Source organism: Dunckerocampus dactyliophorus, chromosome 15 (genome assembly GCF_027744805.1).
Source record: "Dunckerocampus dactyliophorus isolate RoL2022-P2 chromosome 15, RoL_Ddac_1.1, whole genome shotgun sequence".
Lineage (NCBI taxonomy): Eukaryota > Metazoa > Chordata > Actinopteri > Syngnathiformes > Syngnathidae > Dunckerocampus > Dunckerocampus dactyliophorus.
In genome coordinates, this window is record NC_072833.1 from 16,036,957 (window position 1) to 16,057,553 (window position 20,597).

Here is a 20,597-nt window from a genome sequence, read left to right on the forward strand (position 1 = left end):
AAGAATTTCTGAGTGGGCAGCATGGTGGAATAGTGGTTAGTATGTTTGCCTCACAGTCGAGTTTTCTCAGGAGACTCCGGCTTCCTCCCGCATCCCAAAAACATGCATGTTTGGTTGGTTAATTGGAGACTGTCAAGTTGTCCATAGGTGTGAATGTGAGTGAATGGTTGTCTGTATGTGTCTTGTGACTGACAGGTGACTAGTCTGGTCACCTGTCAGTCACAGGACACATACACTGGCAGGACTGACTGTCCAGGGTGTTATCTCAACTGGAATAGCCTCCGTCACTTTGTTATGTATTCCTGAATAGGGGACAATTTTAGCGATTAATGATGCAACAAATTTGAAAATAATTGTATGTTGGTTATATAAAACCAAAATTTTAACTTGTTGGCTGACACAAGTAGTCGCTGTATACATAAAATACAACAATACAGTGCAGTATTCTATTTTAGTTCTGCGTATATAAAAAAAAACATGTCTTTGCTCCACTTGTTTTATTTTGAAAGAGTCAAGCGGAACTTCGCGCTCTTACGCACTTCCCCTCTGTTTGGAAGACGTGATGGCGGTATCCCGCTAAGCGCGCGAGCTGTCAATCATCCGTATGTCGAATGACGTCACGAAGGATTTGCTACAATGTCAAACATCGGCGAGCAGCGCGTGCTCACCATGACACCCAGCACCTGGCTAGCCTGCCAACACCAGACTCCGTTTACATTTTAGGGGGTTTTACGTCGTCGTCATGTGGTCCAGGTAAGATGATCAAATGTCTTTTGTTTAAAACCATCATCGCGTCGAATGATTCCTCAGTGTATTTTCGGTTTACGTGTAAATCAAGGAATGGTATAATTTTTGTGTGTTTAAAGGGTGTTTTGTAACGATAACAGCATCATTTCACGTCTGGTCCTGATGCGAAAAGTTGCCCGTTACGTAATGTGAGTGCGGCACTACTGGCCAGATGTGACTGGCGTGACTAAATCATTAACACCAAGTTTATTTACATTCTAAATGACTCAACATTAGCACATTAAAACTGCACATTTCAGGAGGAGTAACATTATATGGAACCAAGACATCATTGCAACAATGTACATAATGCACTTCAAACAAAACAATGTCTCCTCCAGGTCTATGTGAGCCAGGTCAGAGGTCATGCTGCGGGGGAACTCCCACGGCCTCTTTTCCTCCGAAGAGACATCCGACAATGACTGTGAGGTTGTTCATCTTTATCATCCACTCTGTAACACACCTCAACACACCAGCGTCCATTAATTGCTTTTTTTTTAAAGTGCTTTTCTCTTTGCTCTCAGGTGGGGAGGAGGCGCGATGGTCCAGATGTGTCATGCATGTGCCAGGTCACTCCCTGCCCACTTTATTCCGAAGCACACGTGTCTTCATCGGTGAGCACTTGCCAGGGTCGGCGTACAACACCGGGTCATCCAAGGTCACCCTCTCTGTCTGTTTTCAGGAGGTGGTGCAGTGTGAACTCTGTGGAAGAAACCCAGTTGTGATGACCCGCTACTCAGAGGGATACGGAACAGAGGTACTGTGGCTTTTTGTAGCCATGGAAACACGTCTTTTGTCGCTGTATAAGTTAGATTGCATGTGGATGAAAGGCCAACCCACTTAATACCATAAGTGTTCTAATTATAGCCAGGGCGTTTATTTACCTAAACTGCAAAGAGTTAATTGGAAGCAGACGATAATTGCAGACAGGCTGTTATTTATGAAAACTCTTTATACACAACATCTTACTGTTATTCTTATTAATAATTTGGAGTGCATGACACAGCGGACATGAAACTGTTGCTGACATGTCATTTATTTCGTATATTGCACAACACAGCCAGCATTCATAGAGCTGATGAGTTCATTGTAAACAACAGTACAGCAAGTATAACACGCATGACTTTCACACCAACAGCTGGGTAGCAACACTTTAAAGCGCATGCAGAGCCAGATAAAGCTGCTGGAAGATAGAGACAGTTTTGCTTTTGTTGACCACTGAATGAGGTGAGGTGTTGTTTGGAGCATTTACCATATTGTACATACCGTACTGTATATACAAGCTATTCAAAAGCTAACTTATGGTGTGCAGGAGGAATGTGTGCTGTCCGACCCTCAGGGGGAAAGCGACGCAGACGCCGACATCGAGGACACGGACTGCAGGTGGCGCCGCCAACTCGTTTCTTCTCACCGGAGTCAGCTTTTCTTTCATCTCCCCTGAATAACATCTTACCTCCTTTTAGACTCCAAGAGCCCGGCACTCTGCAGCGAATCAGCTCACGGCGACGCAAACGACAGCGTGTGGCGCGGCAGGATACCACAGAGAGCGAAGACGACGGCGGTCGGAGTCACGGGTCACATCGCTGGAATCTGCGGCTCAGTCCAGATAGGTCACAGAGCCGCACCATCCTGGAGGTAGGGCACACCATGTGTTACATATACAGTATCTCCCAAAAGTGGGTAAACCCCTCACATCTCAACAAGCATTTTTATGACAGTACAGTCGCCACTTATTTATCGCTGTTAATTAGTTCCAGACCTGGGCTGGATGACTCAATTTCCACCAAGCAGGATTCCTCATTTAAAAATTGAATATTTTCTTAGTTAGAGCTTAGAAAACCTTCCTAATATAACATTCTTAATACGCTTTTTAACATTATTAGAGCACCTTAGAGATGAAATGACACCCCTGTATTCACCTTTACCCTTGTATTACCCAATGTAGTAGACATAATCAGAGAAAATAAGACATAATATACACTCACACATGCTAGCATTGGAAGAGTTCTTTGTTGTTTCATTATTAGCCTCCTGAACTTTTGGCATAACATTGCTGGCACTTAGTGACCAGTGTGAAATACTAAATATTAGCGATGTGAACAATAAAGCGAGGTAACCGGATATCCGGTTTGAGCAGGCAACGATTTTGATCCGCCGGAAGAAGCGTCCTGTATCAATAACATCTATCCATCTATTTTCGGTGCGGCTTATCCTTGTATCAATAATAATCAGCCATAAATCTTTAGATTCATTGTGGAGACATTCCCCGGGGCTCGCGAGAGAAGCAATCAGCTGACAGCGTCTTATAAACAATGCGAGAGGACTGTCGCACATGCCCCATAACTTGCTATGGCTCAAGACGACAATGCTAAGGCGCCGGTTAGCTAGCTAGGGCCAGCACGCCCCGGTTAGTGACCAGCGCCGGTCAGCTATCAAGCCAGCCAACCCTGGCCCTAGCCGGCTGGCTGGCAGCAACACTTCATCAGTAGTGTAATTAGTAACAACAACAACACACCATCAGGAGGGTAAAACTAACCTGTCTCACGATGGGCCTGCCAAAGCTTGGAACGTCTTTCGAATCATTTCAAGAAGGGTGCAAACTTGACCAGCCAGACCAACAGAGGCAAGTATGGTAACTTTTATACTTTCTGACTTTGATTCAGAAAATACGTCAAATTAGCTTAAACATATAATGTTTTTTGATTAACAATAGGCCGTAGGCTACCAACAATTTATAAATTATTATATTTTGAAAAACTGTGATAGAGTGAAGCCGCAAAATTTGAAGCCCGATGTGGCGAGGGGCGACTGTATACCTTGTCAAGGGACAATACTATACTATATACTTTAGAGTAGTCAGTGTCCAGCTTGTATAGCGGTATTTACTATCCACTGAAAATGGGTCCACTCACAGCCATTATTGTATAGGAAGTAGCAAGATAATTGTGTACATTGTACTCTAAAGTATATCAAGTCCAGGTCAAGCATTCCCATTTTATCCTATAGTATTGCCCTTGAGAAGATAAAATGAAAATAGTTGCTGAAATGTGAAGGCTGTACTTACTTTTCTGAGATACTGAATGTGGATGATGAGGTTTCTTCCTGGCGTACGTGCAGGAGAGCATCTCACAGGTGAGGCCGCTCGTCATCAAGCAGGACAAGCAAGTGGAACCGGCTAAAACAAGCCAAGAACCTCTGGTGTCTGCGTGGGTGCCGCCGCTCTCTTCCCCGCTTGTCCTCCTCTTCTTGCTTGTCCTGGCTGCCGCCATCGCGTCCTTCCTGCTCACATGGGTCAGAACCTGACAGGCAAGAGTCAAGAGTCCACATCAAGCACAAACACATTTGTCATTCCTGTCATTGTTCTGTTAAGTGTCACATTTCAATCTTGAAGTCAAGCAAAAGCGGACCCCGTTTGGACCCTTCTAGAAGTCATTCAGTCAACATCATGTTGTCACTCTCTCACCTCCTCCTCCTTTTTCGAAATAGACTCACACAGAAAGTCGGCGTGACACAACAATGACGACTATGCAAATCCACTGTTCCTACTGTGCTAGTTGGCCGCTGAAGAACGTCCCCCCATGTCCTTGTCTCCACGCACTGTACCTTCTTCAGGGACTGTGACCTGACTGACCCAGTTTAAAAAGCAATAGCAGGAGAGATCCCATTTCGCTCCCACATGTGATTGCAGTATCTTAGTATTTTATGTACCTTCTGATCTAATCAAGTCAGCTGGACAATCAGTCAGTCAGTTAAAGCTAAACTCTATGTGATCTGTTGTTTTGTGTTTCGAGGGTCCATATTGCTTCAATAAAATGACCATTTTTGACTAAAGGCTGTTGGTATGTCTTCATTCATACAAACACAATAAAAACACAATGTTGAATTACTATCTAAAAACTGACCATTATCATCTTTTTAAAGGCAGAATTTGGGATCTTGTGTGAAAATGAAGTGGCTAGTGATCATCTATTTATAGGCCCCTGACGGCATCAGAGCCCCCCCACCCTCCAAGATGGCTCAGCACTAAACAACCGGTCACCTCAAGAGTCTTTTCAAGTTCACAGACATGTGACCTACAGGACTGTGAGGGTGTTAACAACCAAGCAGTAATGAACACGATGCTTCAGAAGTAGTTGACCTTGAAAAGGTTTCAGCGCATGGAGTGACACCATTAGCTTCATCAGGGGGATGAACTTGCCAGCGCCGCTTTTTCCTCTTCTTTAAATGCCTTCAGTTTGTGCGTAGGTTTGAGTCATAGAACCTGACTCATTGCCTGAGTGTGTGTGTGTGTGTGTGTTTTTGTGTGTGCACTCAGAGCAGCAGTCATCGTGGGCAGGTAGGCGTGTTTAAAGCGGTAACTCTGTAAGGTGCCATTAGTCTTATGCAGAAGTGACTTTTTAGTGGCGTTCTACCAGCAGGGGTGTCCTAACCGAGGCCCCTCACACATAAACATAAGATGCGAGGGCCACTTTGATACACTCCTGATCAAAATTTTAAGACAAACTGAAAAATTGCAAGAATTTACATTTTGTTGAGCATAAGTTGAGCTTCAAAATGCAAAAAGAAGAAATGGGAGTGAGACAAAAAAAACATGAGTAAGCAATTGATTATAAACAACCATTAAACTGAACAAGGCTGTTCATCAGCTGATCAAAAGTTTAAGACCAAAGCTAAAAAAAAAACAACCCCCCACCCCCCCACAATCACCCCTCTAAATAGAAATAAAGCCACTCATGACCTACACAAACAGCATTGTGAGGATGAGGCCCATGTGACCACAACTTGTCAGCTTCTGATGAGGTCCTTGTGTCGGCTCTTTAACCAGCTGTTTGCCCCCTATAACGCATCCACAACAACAGGTGTAAATGTGTTGTTTTCTTCGCTCTCCCCCCTTTCAATCCTTGACCCAGATTCCTCAGTGTTTTGATGCAGAGGAGCAATGTGAACTCACCTCGGCCCCCCTCTCTTGGCATTTAATACTGATCCCGCAGTATCATGGCTTGGAATTAAATGTGCCTGTCAAGACAGAGAGATCCCTGCACGGCATCCAGCTGCCTCCAAGTCTGGATGGCTCGCTTTAAATGGGTCAGATGTTTGTTTTGGATTTATAAAGCTACAGTTCTTCAATGCGAGGGGAGGCCATGTATAACATTAGCACCTCAGACAGGCTGGAATTCTAATTAGCTGCTGATATACAGTAGTGCGCCCGATATAGCAACCTGTTGGCTTGCAAAGACGATGAGGAGCACATGAGAGGAGAGCAAGGGAACAAGACGCAGTGAAGACGGAGTGATGTTTCGACTTTGACTGAGCTCCATGGAGGTGGTGAATCTACAGCTGCAGCCCGACTGGGAGCAATGGAGGAGAGAGATGGAAGACAAGTGGACATGGACATGGAGGGAGAGAGTGAGGCGATGGATGAGCGAGGGGGAGGACGATGAAGAGACGGACAATGAGGTGAGTGAGCAGGATGAAGATGCAGGGGGAGAAACTGAGAGTGAGGAGATTCAAGTTTTGCATGAGGAAGACAAGAAGATGATCACTTTTTCCAGCCAGGATGAGCTGGAGCAGGGAAGCTCAGCTGCAGAAGATGACCTAGAAGGTTCTAGATCTTGGGAAGATGAGAAGTTGGTAAACCTTTCCAGCCAAGATGAGCTGGAGCAGGGAAGCTCAGCTGCAGAAGATTCCCAGGAAGGTTCCAGATCTTCCAAAGATGAGAGCAAATGTCTCCAGATTGAGGGACGAAATGATGATGACAGAAAGTGGAGATATGGAATACATAATGCGATGAAGGAGGCAAGAAACGTTTGGGAAGATGAAGGGTCAGCTTTGTGGACAAGCCATGAAGAAGAGGAGGAGGAGGAGGAGTCCAGTGATGATGATGATGAGGAGACAGTGAGCTCTCAGGATGAAGATGGCGTAAAGGTGTACTCCAAAGACGACCACCATGTGGAGATGTTTCACACTCTGACGGCGTTCCGGGACTCGTCTCAGCTCACCGACCTAACTCTGAGCACCAAAGATGGCGGGAGGCTGCACCTGCACTCCATTGTCATGGCAGCCGTCAGCTCGCTGGTCAAGGACTGTCTGAACAAGAACATGCACCAGGAAGGAGAGCACAGGCGGTCCATCTCCTTGGATCTAGACGTGGACCACCATGGTTTGGAGGCGATTGTAGAGTTTGCCTACACTGGACTCATATCCTGCCTGGAGGACGTACAGCAGGTGAAGGCTGCAGCTCAGACAATAGGTGCCCACAGAGTGTTGGATCTTCTTAGGAAGATGGAGGAGTCCAGCACTAATGGTAGTGGTATTTCTTCTTCGGAACAACTGGCCATTAGTCTTCAGTCCACCAGAGAGCTGTGGATGGACCGAGTGGGCTGTGACATCATCCTAGAAGTAGTTGGATTATCACTTCCTGGTGAGTAGCTAATCTATCTAACTTAACACTCATGATCCACTTTAGGATATCTAATTGTCCTGCCTCTAGTCCACAGAGTAATCCTGGCAGCGAGCAGCGACTTCTTCCGTGGAATGTTCAGTTCAGGCATGAGAGAGTCCACTCAGTCTCACATCAGCCTTCCCTTTCTATCAGCTTCAGACTTGGAAGTTCTGACTGGTTCCTCCTACAGTGGCACCCTCCCCCTCAGCTGGAGTCGTGTGTTTGAGATCAGCAGCACCTCCCTTCAGCTCCAGTACCAGCCGGCGCTCTCCCTGTGCCTGAACTTCCTGCAGCAGGAACTCAACCCACACTCCTGCCTGGATGTGGCATCCTTTGCTGAAGCCTACCAGGTGTCTAAACTTGTTGAAGTCTCTGACAACTTCGTGCTGCGGCAATTCCAAAAGGTGTCATGCACCTCCAAGTTCAAGGACCTGCCGGCCAAACAGCTCTTGAGGTACCTGAACAGTCGCTCACTTTGTGTTCCGTCTGAGCTAGTCGTATTCAAGGCGGTGGCAGCCTGGATCCAGGCCAGACCCAAGACTAGGCTTAAACTTGCCAGGGAGCTCATGAAGACCATCCACTTCCCCCTCATGTCATTTGAGGAATTCAAAGAGGTTCGGTCTGTGAACATGTGGTCTGAGCACAACCTAGCGGACCTGTATGAAACGGTCTGGGAGGATTTCTGCTCGAGTGAGGTGGAACCACAGAGCCAGTGCCGCGTCTATCTGCCAGAACAGAGTCTAGTCCTGACCGGAGGTGACCAAATCTCTGAGGACTTGGGCCGGAGACATATCAGCAGAGAAGTCTGGTTTGGAAATTCCTTGTTGAACCACACGGGAATCAAAAAGGCAATGGAGTGGAGGCAGCTGGGAGAGATGCCGGAGCCTTCCAGGTTCCGTCATGAGGTGGCGGTGCTCAAAGGACAACTGTACGTGTTCGGTGGGAAGAAGTACTATGGCACCGGAGACACCCTGCATTGCGTTTATAGGTGAGGCATCCAGGTTTTTATCTTCCAACCTTAGATTGTAAATGAATCTCCTTTCACCGCAGATACAACCCGCTTGAAAACAGCTGGCACAGAATGGCTGACATGACACAGAAGAGGAACTCCTTCTCGGCGGTGGTGATTGATGGGAGCATTTATGCCATCGGGGGGCACTGTGACCCGGAGTACATAGAGAGTGTGGAATGTTTCTCACCTGCTGCCAACTCTTGGAGGTGGGTTATAGCGGGTTGCTGATAGCTGCAGCTAACAATCGGGGGCAGTATGTTACCAGATGGTTGAGAAAGCAACCCTTACCAGAAGAAGCAAGAAGATGCTAAGAAATTTAGCATTAGTTTGAAGTAAAATCCTGACGTATGGTCAAGGGCTTTAAAAAGTTCTCATGTTTGCCATTTCAGCTTGACCTGTCCCTTGGATCTAACCCTGGGTGGACATGTGGCAAAAGTGTTGCAAGGCCAGATCTTCATCTCCGGAGGACTGAACAGTGACTATCCATGTCTGGCCTCTCTGTTTGTGTACCACCCAGAGAGAGGAAGCACCTATTTGGCGAGCATGTCTCAACCACGCGCCCACCACTGCATGGAAGCCCTGGATGACCGTCTTTACGTGGCTGGGGGGATCACATTGGACAGTAACAACACAGTGATAGACCAGCTCATCTGTGAGGTGTACATTCCCGCTAGTGACATGTGGACGGCCTTCTCGTCCCTGCCGGTGCCTCACGTGGGGGCAGGGAGCGCCATATTGGAGGGGAAGTTGTACCTGCTAGGAGGGTACAGCCAGGAGGACTACAGCGACACCAAGATGGTCCACCGCTACGACCCTGCCCTGCGCAGGTGGGAGAATATGGGCAAGATGCCCGGGCCTAACAACGATTTGCGGGTGTCTTTGCTACGTTTGCCACCACGTGTACGCATGTAGGACACTTTTCTGCGATAAATGACTCCCAGAGTGGTTGGAGTTGCGATGTATTTAAAAGTGTTGTCGTTAAGTTCACAAAGGTGATTTTTGTTGTATATTCTGTGATATTTTTGCTTGTTTGTCTAACTGAAAAACACATAGCATCTAGGACAAACAAATATGACATTTTCTACGATAAAGTAATCCAGAGTAGTTGAAGATTAACATTTTTTAATGCGTTGTAGAGTAGACCCCCGCTATTCGCAGGGGTTACCATCCGAGACCACCTGCGAATGACAAAAAAAAAACGGTGTAACTGAGACGCACATAATAGTGTCTATTTTTGACACACAGATCACTCCTCTCGGCCAAACCCTCCTGCAAGCTTGATTGATTAGGGATCAACATTTGCAATAAAAGTTACTGTCCCTCCCTGTCTCTCTCCCATTGCCATTGCTCTAAAGCTAACAACCGAAATTAATTGACGCATAATCCAGGTTTAAACCCTAAATATTCCTCACACATTTATTAAACACATTTTAAATGATAAAATGTACAGGTACTCACCACAAATGAATGATAATGAAAGATGAATCTGAGGGACGGTCTAGCCTTCATCTTAGTCGTCAGACTAGTGCTACAGCTGCACTTCTGTTGTTATGGGACGGCCCCCATCTGTCACTCCTGCACTCTACAGGCTGCTTATGTGTCGTCCCGGCTAGGTGTCAGAGAAGGCGTTTCTCCGAGCCGCGTCTACATAATCCACACCGCTTGCCTGTTGAAATTCCAGTAACAATTTAGGATCACATATTAACTTCTATTCACCTCACTGCAAGGTTTGAGGCCAGATTGACTGTCGAAGCTAAGGTTTCCCTAGCCACGTCCTTACGTGGCACAGTACATGTATGCTGTACGTTGTACCTGTATTATCACATATGTCATTTTTCTAGGATGAATGAGATCTTCTCTGTGGGAAAAAAATATTTTGAAAAATCTGCAAATTTCCAGCGTCACAAATGTAAATCGTGACTATGTAGGAATTTTTCTTATATATTCTGTGGTATTTTTTTGTCTAACTAAAACTAAACAACACATAGCATGTATGACAAGGGCAATGTAAATTGATTTTCAAACATGAATTACTCCAAGAGTGTTGAAGAGTAATATTTTTTAAATGGGCTGTGTTTAAAGGTGTTGTAGTTTAAGTTATTTTTGTTGTATATTATGTCGTATTTTTGCTTGTTTATCTGCTAACTAAATAACACAACAAAGAGAGGGCCTCCAAGCACTAACGACTGTAGGTAAAAACACAAGATGGTGCAAGCATGCTCATGCTTGCCTGTCAATCTTCTTATATTTGCGCTGACTCGAGTGTCTTTATGACTGAAATAAAACAATAAATTAATTATCGCACATAAATAAAAATACATAAGATTGCTACATCTCCTACCTGAGTTGGTCCATTTCTTCCTGCAACATCTATCCACTGTACACAAGATCCAAATGACTTTTATTTGTTAATATTTTGTTTAAACTCTTACACACATGGATTATCAGCACAAAACATGACTAGGATCTCAAGTGCTGGGGAAGTCGTAGCACACAAGCCCTAGTGTCAGTAACAGCTGCTGGCAGCTTTCCCATGTTTTCCCAACGCTGCGTGCCACAGTTAAACCGGTGGACGAGTCCGGACTCGCTGTAATCCTCCTGGCAGTACCCTCCGAGTATGTAGAGGTTCTCCTCCAAGATGGCCGAAGCTGCTCCCACGTGAGGCAGGGGCAGCGACGCAAAAGACGTCCAAGAATCAGCAGTGGGATTGTACACCTCACAGGCGAGCTGGTCAGTGTAAAACCTTCTGAGATTGCACACTCCGCCGGCCACATAAAGGCGACCTCGCAGCGTCTGCATGCAGTGCTGGGCTCGGTCATGGGTCATATCTGTCAGGTGGGTGATTCCTGCCTCTGGGTTGTACAGGAACAGGGATGTTAGACACACATACTGGCGGTCAAAACCTCCAGAGATGAAGATCCTTCCATTGAGGATTGTGGCAGCTTGGCCACTTAGTGGTTGGTCCAGAGGACAGACAAACCTGAGCAGAAGTAGACAGGAATACCAATCAAACGAAGCAAAGACACTACCAGTATGCATGAAGCTTCCTTCCTCACCTCCAGGAGTCAGCCTCTGTGTCATACATCTCCACACTGTCCACATTGGTGTTGATCTCCTTATCTCCACCGATGGCACAAAGCTGACCTTGGTGCACCACCACCGAGAAGTTGCTTCGAAATTCCTGCATGTCAGCACACCTCTTCCAGACATTGTGCACAGCGTCATAGCTAGCATGAAAAGACAAGACAGACGAGGTGAGACCACCACTAGGGAAGTGGTTGACGGCCGTGTAGATTGACAGTCACCTGTAGGTAGATTTCATCACATCACCCTTGGAGTAAAAGTGGCATCCTCCAACCACAAACAACCTCTCCCCGATGGTTGCTACCCCATGTCTGAACATTGGTTTGCTTGGAATCTCAGCCAGCTTCCTCCACTCAATGTCCTTCACAAGGCCAGTTCCACAGCGCAAGGAGTTGGCAAACCACATTTCGCGACTTGGTATGCGCTGACCTACATCCGGGTTGAGCTGGTCCCCACCGACAACAATTAGGGAGGCTTTGGGGCGCCTCACTCGACACTGATCCTGCACCGACAAGGTGGATGCAAACTCCTTGAAGGCAGCACCATACAGCTGCATCTCTTTGGCTTCCATGCGCAGGTTAATTGCCCGCACCTCTCCAAAGATCACAAAGTGGAAGACAGACTGAGTTATGTACTTACACCCAAGTGAAAACACTCACTCACCTCTCTGAACTCTCGGAACGTCATTAGGGGAAAGCGAACCCCTCTCATCAGTTGTCCGGCATGGCCCAGTCTCTCCTGAGGATCCGCTTCCAGCCAGGAGACCACAGCTCGAAAGACCACCAGCTCAGATGGCACACTCAGACCGTCGCTGCAGAGCAGGTCTAGAAGCTTCTCAGCCTGGAGGTCCGTAAACTTTGCAGTGGCAGACACCTCCAAGAAGTTCCGCAGCACATAGTCATTGGCTTCTTCTAGGAGCTCTGACATCCCATAAGCTTCGGCAAAAGAGGCCACATCCAGGCAGGAATCAGCTCCCATCTCCTGTCTCATGAAGCGCAGGCAGAGGGAGACGGCCGACTGGAACTGAAACCGGAGTGCTGTGCAGGCCGTCTCAAAGACGCAGTCCCAGCTGAGAGGAAGGGTCCCGCGGTAGCAAGAACCAATCAGAGCACCAAGCTCTGGAGCTACCTTTAAAGGAAGGACAACACGGGTTTGACGGGATTCCCTCATGCCGCTGGTGAACATGCCTCGGAAGTAGTCGCTGCTTGTCACCAGGATGACCCTGTGGACTGACAGAAGAGGTTTGGTACGAGCCAAAGCAACCAAATGGGAACATCACCATAAGAGTGATTACCAACCATGGAACAAAGCACCGCTCACATCCAAAATGACATCACAGCCCACTCCGTCTGCCCACAGCTGCTCTACGGATTGAAGCGTACGCCTCATCTCCTCTCGAGCTTTTTCTTTTTTAGGACCTTCCTTCGATGTTTGGTGACAGAGGTCTAACAGTCTGTGGACGCCCAGTGCACGAGCTGTGGCCTTAATTTCAGCTACGGTGTCACCTCTTAAAATCTCCCCAGTGTAGGCAAAGTTTACAACAGCCTGTAGCCCAGCCTGATCCACTTCTGGACCCACAGACAAGGACCACTGGTTGGGTCCGACTTGGTCCGCATTGCAAGTTTGGACCTCTTCCATCAGGTGCTCCTTGACGACGGTGCTGACAGCAGCAATAATGGGGGAATGAACGTGAAAGCTGCTCCCATCCTTAGTGGTCATTGTCAAGTCTGTGAGAAGACGCCTTTCACGCAACTCCCTCAGAGCCTTGAACGTCTCACAAGGAAAGCTTTCACTGTTGTAAATCCGGAGATTATCGCCTTCATCTGACCCGTGCTGTTCCACCATCCTGCTCAACAGCCCCAATCGAGTGTCATTGAAAGCCACGATTCTCCTCAGCTCATGCTCGTCCCGCTCGATGCCCTCCTTGCCTTCTCCGAGGACTTGCGCCCTCCTTTCCTTTTCTCTCCTCCACTGCTCTTCCCATCCTACAGGCAGGCTGCTCGTGCTCGCCTCCATGTGGATTCAATCAGGTGAAGTAAACAAAATAAACGCAGTAAAGTGTGCACTCGTCTCCTCTGTGTGAGACTCAAAGCTGCCTGCTCACTCTCACGCTGGACGACAACATGATGCTATTCTGAGCGAGGGCGTCGCACAGACTCACTTTCACACAAAGTTTGGCAGACATTGTGATCTTCACGGTGCACAGCCTTGGCTTTGGGAACAGATGTCCTCTTACACTGGCATTTTGAGTGCGTAAGTGAAAGCAATTACTTCCATACATATAGTGTGACCAGATTTTGACTACCAAAAACCAGGACACTCAGCCCCGTAATAAAATTCTCAAAGATAGTTGAGGTTTACTCAACGATGCCTTATAATTTCAATACATTTAAAGTATAGAAAATTGTTATATTACAAAATATTATCTATTACCAAAGACACACATTCAGTTGGGCTTATACCTAAAATATTACCTCTTTGATCATTTCCAATGGTGCAAAAAAAAACAAATGATAATATCTGGAATTAAATCATGATTGAAATAATAAAGTCTAACTTGACAAATAACTCAAAAATATGAAATTATATTAGCTATATCCAGCTTTAACAAAAAAAGCTCTCACAAACTTTTCAATGTAATTATGTAAAATAATGAAGATATTACTTCAACATACACAAAATGGCCTGAAATCTTTAGTTTCTTCTTCATCCCCATTTTCCTCTTTATCCTGTTTTTCTTCCTCACCCTCCTTGTTTGTCCATCTATACTTTGCTTTGGAGCTGCTCTTTCCCAACAGTTTTTTGTTTCTTAACAAATCAGTATGAAAGTCTTTGCAAGAAGTGTCACATTTTTACATCACATGCAGCTGAGTGCCCTAATGCCAATCAAGGTAATGGCCCAATGAAAAACAATGAAAACCAGGACATTTTTATCAGGATCTAAAATGAAAACAGGACCGCCAGGATAGGACATGAAAACAGACCGCGTCCTGGGAAAACAGGACATTTGGTCACGCTACATACTACAGTGTAAGTTTGAAGTGCTGAAACTGCGCATTCACGCACTCATTTTGTTTAAGTATGGAAGTGCGCGAATTGAGACACAGCAGGTATTGACTCATTTGTTGTTCACATTGTTGTTTAAAGCTGAGGCCTTTTGAGAAGGTCAACAAATGAGATTACCACAATGAAAGTGTCAGTTTGCGCAACAAACTTGTCCTATTTGCGTCCTCCGCGTCCCACACTGACCGTCAAGTAACCTTCATTTACAATAAACATTTTATTTGGTGCTTTTCCATGCCCTAAAAACCTATTACCTGTATACTTTTTTGTAAGGTTGGTAAACTAAACTATTGCAAGAGGTCTTGTAAGTTGTGTGTGATGAAACAAAGAGGAAGTAGATGCAATGGTCGGTTGTTACCAAATGATTATTTAAAAATGCATGTGAAACAACAGAAGCTACAGAAGAAACACAATAAAAACGGCGCTCACCTATTTATGAGCTTAAGAACACAATAATAAACATATTGTTAAATTAATACCTCAAAACTGTACTTTTCCATGCATGACGAATTAAACATTTTGTTCAATTTGAACGCTTTATACATCACCTGATAACATCAGCTGTGCTACTCTAACGGCTCAACACTTGCCAGAGTCTTCAGTTCCGGCTCATCCGTCTCCCTTGCCGCCATGTTGCCGCCATCGCCCTGCCTGCTTTTGAATGGCTTTCCCAGTTTGACAGACAGTGTCTGCAGCACCGAGGTGTCGTCTCGAGACGAGCTGGTGTGTCCGCTGCGGCCAAAGGTCGACGTGCTCCTGCTCTCGGAGTTGGTGGCCTCGAAGAGCTTGCCCATGAAGCTGAGGCCGGCCTGGCGGATGTGGGAGCTGCCAGCGAACACGTACAGAATCGGGTTGACTGCGCTGCTGAAGTAAGCAAAGGCGGTGACGTTGGGACGAGCCACAAGGGCGGCGTCCACCGTCGACTTGCTGCCCTGCAACAGGCCAATCACCTGTGGGAGGAGAGAGCTAATAAAAATCTGTTTTGTCTTTAAGTTCAAAAGCCTGATAGAATCACCTCGATGGTGTTGATGATGTGATACGGCAGCCAGAAAATAGCGAAGGCACAGATGATCATCAGGATCAGGCGGCTGCCTTGGCCTCGCCTCTGGAACATGGCGCTCTGCAGGCGGCAGATGACTGACGAGTAGCATGTGTTGATGAGGGAGAAGGGCACCAGGCAGCCCATGACGGTCTCAAAGGTGTACTGGAAGACCCGGTGACCCACACTGCCCCAGTGGTACGGCACGCAAAACATCAGTGTGATGTTGTTTGGGAGCATTTTACTCAGATTGCTGCACAAGCAAAAACATTGCTGCAATTACAGAGACACAACACCCACAGTGCATGCAAGATTTACCTGCGGTAGAAGGGCATGGGGAGGGACAGCAGGAAGGCAATGACCCAGACACCCAGCAGCAGAACCAGCAAGGAGCGCTTGGTCCGCATCCTCTGTGACAGGAAAGGCCTGGTGACAGCCAGCCAACGGTCCATGCTCATCAGGCAGATGAGGTAGATGGACACGTACATGTTGACACTGGACAGGTAGTGCACCAGCTTGCATGCCGCTGAGCCAAACTCCCACCCGTGCCCGCCAGCCAGGAAACGCAGGAAGATAGGGGCCGTGAGCAGCACGAAGGCGTCAGCCATGGCAAGGTTGAGTACCAGCAAGCATGTCACCGAGCGCTTCCGGACACGGCAAAACACAGACCACACCACAAAGAGATTCCCGGGGAAGCCCAGTGTGAACGCCATGATCAGGATGGCAATGCCAACCCTGGCTGAGGTGCTGATGGGCAGAGAGAAGGCTGAGGTGGTAGCATTGGACGCCATGGCTTCATCCACACAAGACTGACTTCTGCTACTGTGGATGGCAAACTTGTAAAGGGGAAACAGGAAGTGTTGAAATCACAGCACACAAACTGGTCGCCGCTGCGGGAACATTACAGCATCATTGCCTTCATAACAGAGTCCTAGCACAGAGTAAGCAGGGTCAAGGTCAAACCATAAACATAGACATTGCTAAACATACAATACAATAACAATAAAACTCTCTTGAATCTTGAATACGGAAGTGCTAAAACACTAAGAGTGTCCTCTCTTAGGAAGACAAGAGACTATGATCTTTCAAAATAAAAATTACCTGACTATATGAGAAGGCTGTGCACATGCAGTCACGCCAACTTCCCTGGCTGATTTGAGGGCGCATTGTGAGGATGCGGCATGTGCTCACACGCAGGGGATGGACATTGTGCAACAAGTGTGACGTCAGGGGAAGCCCTGCAACCACACGTGAGTTGCTTTGTCGACAACTATTTCAAATGTGACCTCAAAATCCTCTCTGGCAGGACAAATGGCCAAGGATTCATTAGGTACACCTGCACAATCTAATGAGATCCAGTAGTTGTCAGTGAAGACAAATACACCACTTGCTGGTAAATTAAATCCCATATGTCAAATTGACTTGAAATTTCTCACACAGCTGAATGCGCTCTCCAAAATACCTACTGTAAATGTATAGTGTTTATACAAATCACCACAAAATTTGGTGCACACCTTTAGGTGACATGTAAAATTAAAAAAGTACAAACATTGCTGCCATCAAGCAAATCATCTTTGCAGGGGGTACCTCCAGGACTTGGCCACTAATTGACCATAAGTCATTGATCATTTGTCTAATGAATATAAAACTTTGAGGATATGTGTGTTACACGTACGCCGGCATGTCTTCCAAAACATTTTCACTACAACCCACAGGAGGTGCATAAACGTAATTTAAAGTCATATATAAACAGCTCTTTTACATATCCTGTAATGGATCTCATTAGCTTGTGCAGCAGCACCTGATGAGTGTGCGTCAGGTTGTACAAGCCAGGACATGAATGAACGACACAAGAAGGAGGTCAGGATGTTTCTTTACAGCACAAGCTGGGACAGGATGTCTCCATTTACTGACTCTTAGGTCATGTTGAAACTGGAGCATGGACTTTTTTGTTGTGGTGTAGCTGTAGCAATACTTCTGTTTCTGTATAATTTGGACCTCGCTTGCCACACAAACACATTTGTACAAGAAAACAACAGGGGGACAAGACGGACATGAGGAGTTGACGTCTTCATTCGACCTCCATCAGCTGTCCTCATTGTTCATGGGTTCATTGCACAGATGGATGGAGGAAACGTTCTAGACCACAATCAGCAGCGTCACGTCTGCAGTTTCTGCGCTTTGACATTGGAAGAGTTGGAGTCCTGAACTTTTTCCTTCAACAAAATGCCGTCCGACTCTTTGTCCTTGTCCCGACTGTTCTGGCTGTTCTGACGGCTCTTCCTGGTGGCCGAGTCCAGACCGGCCGCCTCGAAAAGGCGGGCCATGAAGGCCAGACCCTCTCGGCGGATGTATGACTTGCCAGCGAAGAAGTAGAGCACTGGATTAGCGCAGCTGCTGATGAAGGCCACTGAGGAAGTGACAGCGCGGCCCCGGTGCCAGATTTTACCCAGCCTGTTGGATCAGAACCGACATTATGATTGCAGTGTGAGATGTTCAAGTCCAAAACACTTAGTAGAAGACCCAAGCAGGGTGCTGACTGACTGCAAAAGGTTAGAGGAGCAGGACTGACAAGGAAAGGGACGAAGCTGAAAAGGTTGTTTTTACACCTTACTTTGCAACTGTAACCATGACAACCAAGCCACAAAGTACCAAAGCATGTGTGAAGGCTTACATCGTTTTGACCGGTCCCTCCGGACATAGCGCCCATGTGACCTGAGGAAACAAACTTCAAGTAAACGGTCGCCACACGAGCATGCTGAGCAAACACATAATCATCTACCTGCACCATGTTGACAATGTGGTAGGGCAGCCAGAAGAGGCAGAAGGTCACCACAATGGCCAGGATGAGCTTCTCACTGCGGATGCGCCTGCGGAATTTGGTCTTTCGGATGCGGCGCAGGATGCAGATGTAGCTGACCACCACAATGCTGTACGGGACCAGGAAGCCCAGGATCAGCTCCAGCATGTACTGGGTGACCGTCTACACACACAGACAGATGGTCAGTGTTTTCAGGATGGCGATAATGTGCGCTGATAAGAACTCACGTGGCTGTCCTCGTCGTGGAAGGAGTCGCAAATGGCGCGGTCAGCGGTCCACCTCACGTCCCGGAAGACAAGCGCAGGGACAGAGGCAGCAGCCACCAGCGCCCACATGACCACCAGTGTCCATGTTACCGTCCTGTGCCCGGCCAAGGCGCCGACACGCTGCGGCCGCAATACAGCCAACAGCCTGTATAGGCTCATTAGGGTAATGATGTGGATGGAGGCGTACATGTTGGCCAGGCACAAGTAGAAGAGCACCTTGCACATCACCCTCCCAAAAACCCACCTCTTCATCACCAGATAGGCGATGAAGAACGGAGTCAGCGCCATCAATGAGCCATCTGCGAAGGCCAGATTGAGGATGAGGACAGTGGTGATGGTCTGCTTACGGGCGCGGGCCAGGATGCTCCAGATGACAAAGAGGTTGCCGGGGAAGCCCAAGAGGAAAACAAGGCTAAGAATGAGCGCGCCCATGGTGGTCGCGGACGTGCTGTCCACAATGCTCTCATTCCTCGGAGTGAGTGCCGTGGAGCTGTTGGCGGGCGCCATCGGGCAGCTGTGGAGGTGGGGCGCAAATCACCTGCCAAAAAAACATGGGCGAGCAGGTTGGGTCAAGTGTGCGGAGGGAGGGACTGTGCACGCCTATCTGGTTTTAACCAAGACTGCTAATTCCTGAGAGGCAAGACCAGACACGCGCTAGATTAAGCAACTGTTTGATTTATGGTCTCCACTCTTTGCACATGAAAGTTAGAACTCATCATACAACTCATCATAAAAACAAAGAGATTGTTCACTTCAACTTCAGGCTAAAGTTGCAACTGGTAGAAGGGAATCCCATTAAAGCCATTAGGGTTCTTGCACTGACTTACACAGGAACTGAAATGTACCCTTATTTGCGTCATCAATCAGTGTAAAGGAAAAAGTTTGTGCACTTGACTGCAAACCACGTCTCCTCATTAAATACACTTTACAATGAACAAAGCTCACACACGTCTCCATCATATTGCTACTGAAATTCAGTCATTGCACCTACTTTCCGTTCTGCACGGGTGTGTGTCGAGTGACTCACACACAAACACACCTGTGAAGGAATTCAGTAACCATCCTGCAAAAATCACAGTAACACACACGACCCACGTATTCTATTTATGTTTGTACGGGATTAGCATGAAACTAGATAGCAGTGGAGGACTCACCTGTTAGAGCCCAGTAAGACAACAGAGGAATTCAGAAGATGAAGGTGTTGTTGCGCCACTTAACATCCTCGCCCACCCACAGGCCCGTCACTGCGTCCCGCCTGCTGCAACACAGTGTGCTGTATTGACAGAAGGAGGTGTGTCGTCCTCAGCACTTGTCCCGACTCTGCCTACCAGTCTATCAACATCGTCACACATTCCCTTCAGCTGAGTGTCAACTTACTCATGTGCACTCAAATACAAATTCTACATCTGAATGTGACACAGCTGCTGGAAAGCTCACAAGAACAACTCCTTTGGTGTTTTTTTACAGAAAAACTGGTCAGTGATTCATTAAAAGATTACAACATTATAGTCAAGAACAATGATGCTGTTTCCATGGGGCAGAGAGACTCGGCTGCATCACATAGAGGCAAAAGGACGGGGAGAGTCGGCAGGACAAACACGTACCAAGAGAATTACCCCAAAATACTGGAGTCAGGACTGACACATTCTTACTGAATAAGCACATTTATTTCATTAAAATTTCAAAAAAAGAACAGAAAAACCAGAAGACCTGCACGTGGTGCAATAAACCTAAATAACGCATAATAAAACAAAGCTTTGTTTTTAAAGGAAAACTGCACTTTTTTGGAATCCATCCATCCATCCATCCATTTTCTATGCCGCTTCTCCTCTAATTAACCTAACATGCATGTTTTTGGAATGTGGTAGGAAACCGGAGTACCCGGAGAAGACTCACACACGCATGGGGAGAATATGCAAACTCCACACAGAAATGTCCAAGGGAGAATCGAACCCAGGTCTTCCCGATCTCCAGACTGTGACTGTGTGGCCAACGTGCTAACCACTAGAGCACCGTGAAGCTTTTTTGGAATTGTTATGTGAAAAAGGAATACATATTTCTTTCCCTTTTCTATGCGTTCTAAA

At 46.9% G+C, this 20,597-nt stretch overlaps 5 protein-coding genes across 7 annotated transcripts; 2 read left to right on the top strand and 3 right to left on the bottom strand.

Moving 5' to 3' along the window:
* Positions 1 to 518: 518 nt before the first annotated feature.
* Positions 519 to 4,611, top strand: si:ch211-63p21.1 (uncharacterized). Of its 2 annotated transcripts, none has more exons than XM_054753815.1 (7): positions 519 to 753; positions 1,128 to 1,215; positions 1,311 to 1,400; positions 1,472 to 1,543; positions 2,099 to 2,169; positions 2,250 to 2,421; positions 3,904 to 4,611. In XM_054753815.1, the coding sequence occupies exons 2-7, from the start codon at positions 1,153 to 1,155 to the stop codon at positions 4,087 to 4,089; spliced, it is 654 nt and encodes a 217-aa protein (XP_054609790.1). In that variant the 5' UTR covers positions 519 to 753; positions 1,128 to 1,152; the 3' UTR covers positions 4,090 to 4,611. The 2 variants fall into 2 exon arrangements, with proteins under 2 accessions (XP_054609790.1, XP_054609789.1); XM_054753814.1 differs by having other exon boundaries at positions 520 to 753; positions 1,469 to 1,543.
* Positions 4,612 to 5,639: 1,028 nt separating this feature from the next.
* LOC129168300 (kelch-like protein 33) lies at positions 5,640 to 10,866 on the top strand. The gene is made up of 4 exons (XM_054753412.1): positions 5,640 to 7,207; positions 7,277 to 8,216; positions 8,279 to 8,446; positions 8,630 to 10,866. The coding sequence occupies exons 1-4, from the start codon at positions 6,103 to 6,105 to the stop codon at positions 9,150 to 9,152; spliced, it is 2,736 nt and encodes a 911-aa protein (XP_054609387.1). The 5' UTR covers positions 5,640 to 6,102; the 3' UTR covers positions 9,153 to 10,866.
* On the bottom strand, positions 8,945 to 13,350 carry si:ch211-63p21.8 (kelch-like protein 33). Its single transcript, XM_054753413.1, has 5 exons — positions 12,623 to 13,350; positions 11,988 to 12,553; positions 11,546 to 11,916; positions 11,297 to 11,467; positions 8,945 to 11,220 (listed from the first exon to the last, which is right to left on the bottom strand). The coding sequence occupies exons 1-5, from the start codon at positions 13,338 to 13,340 to the stop codon at positions 10,701 to 10,703; spliced, it is 2,346 nt and encodes a 781-aa protein (XP_054609388.1). The 5' UTR covers positions 13,341 to 13,350; the 3' UTR covers positions 8,945 to 10,700.
* Positions 13,351 to 13,372: 22 nt separating this feature from the next.
* ltb4r (leukotriene B4 receptor) lies at positions 13,373 to 16,600 on the bottom strand. Its single transcript, XM_054753414.1, has 4 exons — positions 16,528 to 16,600; positions 15,745 to 16,262; positions 15,403 to 15,679; positions 13,373 to 15,337 (listed from the first exon to the last, which is right to left on the bottom strand). Exons 1-4 carry the CDS (start codon positions 16,591 to 16,593, stop codon positions 14,954 to 14,956), a joined length of 1,245 nt encoding a protein of 414 aa, XP_054609389.1. The 5' UTR covers positions 16,594 to 16,600; the 3' UTR covers positions 13,373 to 14,953.
* A 975-nt stretch (positions 16,601 to 17,575) lies between these two features.
* Positions 17,576 to 19,940, bottom strand: LOC129168304 (leukotriene B4 receptor 1-like). 2 transcript variants are annotated; one of them, XM_054753415.1, is made up of 5 exons: positions 19,668 to 19,940; positions 18,475 to 19,051; positions 18,209 to 18,409; positions 18,101 to 18,141; positions 17,576 to 17,880 (listed from the first exon to the last, which is right to left on the bottom strand). In XM_054753415.1, the coding sequence occupies exons 2-5, from the start codon at positions 19,018 to 19,020 to the stop codon at positions 17,586 to 17,588; spliced, it is 1,083 nt and encodes a 360-aa protein (XP_054609390.1). In that variant the 5' UTR covers positions 19,021 to 19,051; positions 19,668 to 19,940; the 3' UTR covers positions 17,576 to 17,585. The 2 variants fall into 2 exon arrangements, with proteins under 2 accessions (XP_054609390.1, XP_054609391.1); XM_054753416.1 differs by lacking the exon at positions 19,668 to 19,940 and having other exon boundaries at positions 18,475 to 19,660.
* Between the last annotated feature and the right edge of the window lie 657 nt (positions 19,941 to 20,597).

Coding starts and splice junctions, on each gene's coding strand:
- si:ch211-63p21.8 (XM_054753413.1), bottom strand. CDS start 13,340: ATGGAGGCGAGCACGAGCAGCCTGCCTGTAGGATGGGAAGAGCAGTGG. Junction 12,554..12,622: donor GAGCGGTGCTTTGTTCCATG/GTTGGTAATCAC, acceptor CTCTTCTGTCAG/TCCACAGGGTCATCCTGGTG. Junction 11,468..11,545: donor GTGATGAAATCTACCTACAG/GTGACTGTCAAT, acceptor TTTTCATGCTAG/CTATGACGCTGTGCACAATG.
- LOC129168304 (XM_054753415.1), bottom strand. CDS start 19,020: ATGGCGCCCGCCAACAGCTCCACGGCACTCACTCCGAGGAATGAGAGC. Junction 18,410..18,474: donor TCCACGACGAGGACAGCCAC/GTGAGTTCTTAT, acceptor CTGTGTGTGTAG/ACGGTCACCCAGTACATGCT. Junction 17,881..18,100: donor GAGGGACCGGTCAAAACGAT/GTAAGCCTTCAC, acceptor CTGATCCAACAG/GCTGGGTAAAATCTGGCACC.
- LOC129168300 (XM_054753412.1), top strand. CDS start 6,103: ATGGAGGTGGTGAATCTACAGCTGCAGCCCGACTGGGAGCAATGGAGG. Junction 7,208..7,276: donor AGTTGGATTATCACTTCCTG/GTGAGTAGCTAA, acceptor TCCTGCCTCTAG/TCCACAGAGTAATCCTGGCA. Junction 8,217..8,278: donor ACCCTGCATTGCGTTTATAG/GTGAGGCATCCA, acceptor CTTTCACCGCAG/ATACAACCCGCTTGAAAACA.
- si:ch211-63p21.1 (XM_054753814.1), top strand. CDS start 1,153: ATGCTGCGGGGGAACTCCCACGGCCTCTTTTCCTCCGAAGAGACATCC. Junction 1,216..1,310: donor CATCCGACAATGACTGTGAG/GTTGTTCATCTT, acceptor CTTTGCTCTCAG/GTGGGGAGGAGGCGCGATGG. Junction 1,401..1,468: donor AAGCACACGTGTCTTCATCG/GTGAGCACTTGC, acceptor GTCTGTTTTCAG/GAGGTGGTGCAGTGTGAACT.
- ltb4r (XM_054753414.1), bottom strand. CDS start 16,593: ATGCGCCCTCAAATCAGCCAGGGAAGTTGGCGTGACTGCATGTGCACA. Junction 16,263..16,527: donor CAGCCTTCTCATATAGTCAG/GTAATTTTTATT, acceptor CCCCTTTACAAG/TTTGCCATCCACAGTAGCAG. Junction 15,680..15,744: donor CCCATGCCCTTCTACCGCAG/GTAAATCTTGCA, acceptor TTGCTTGTGCAG/CAATCTGAGTAAAATGCTCC.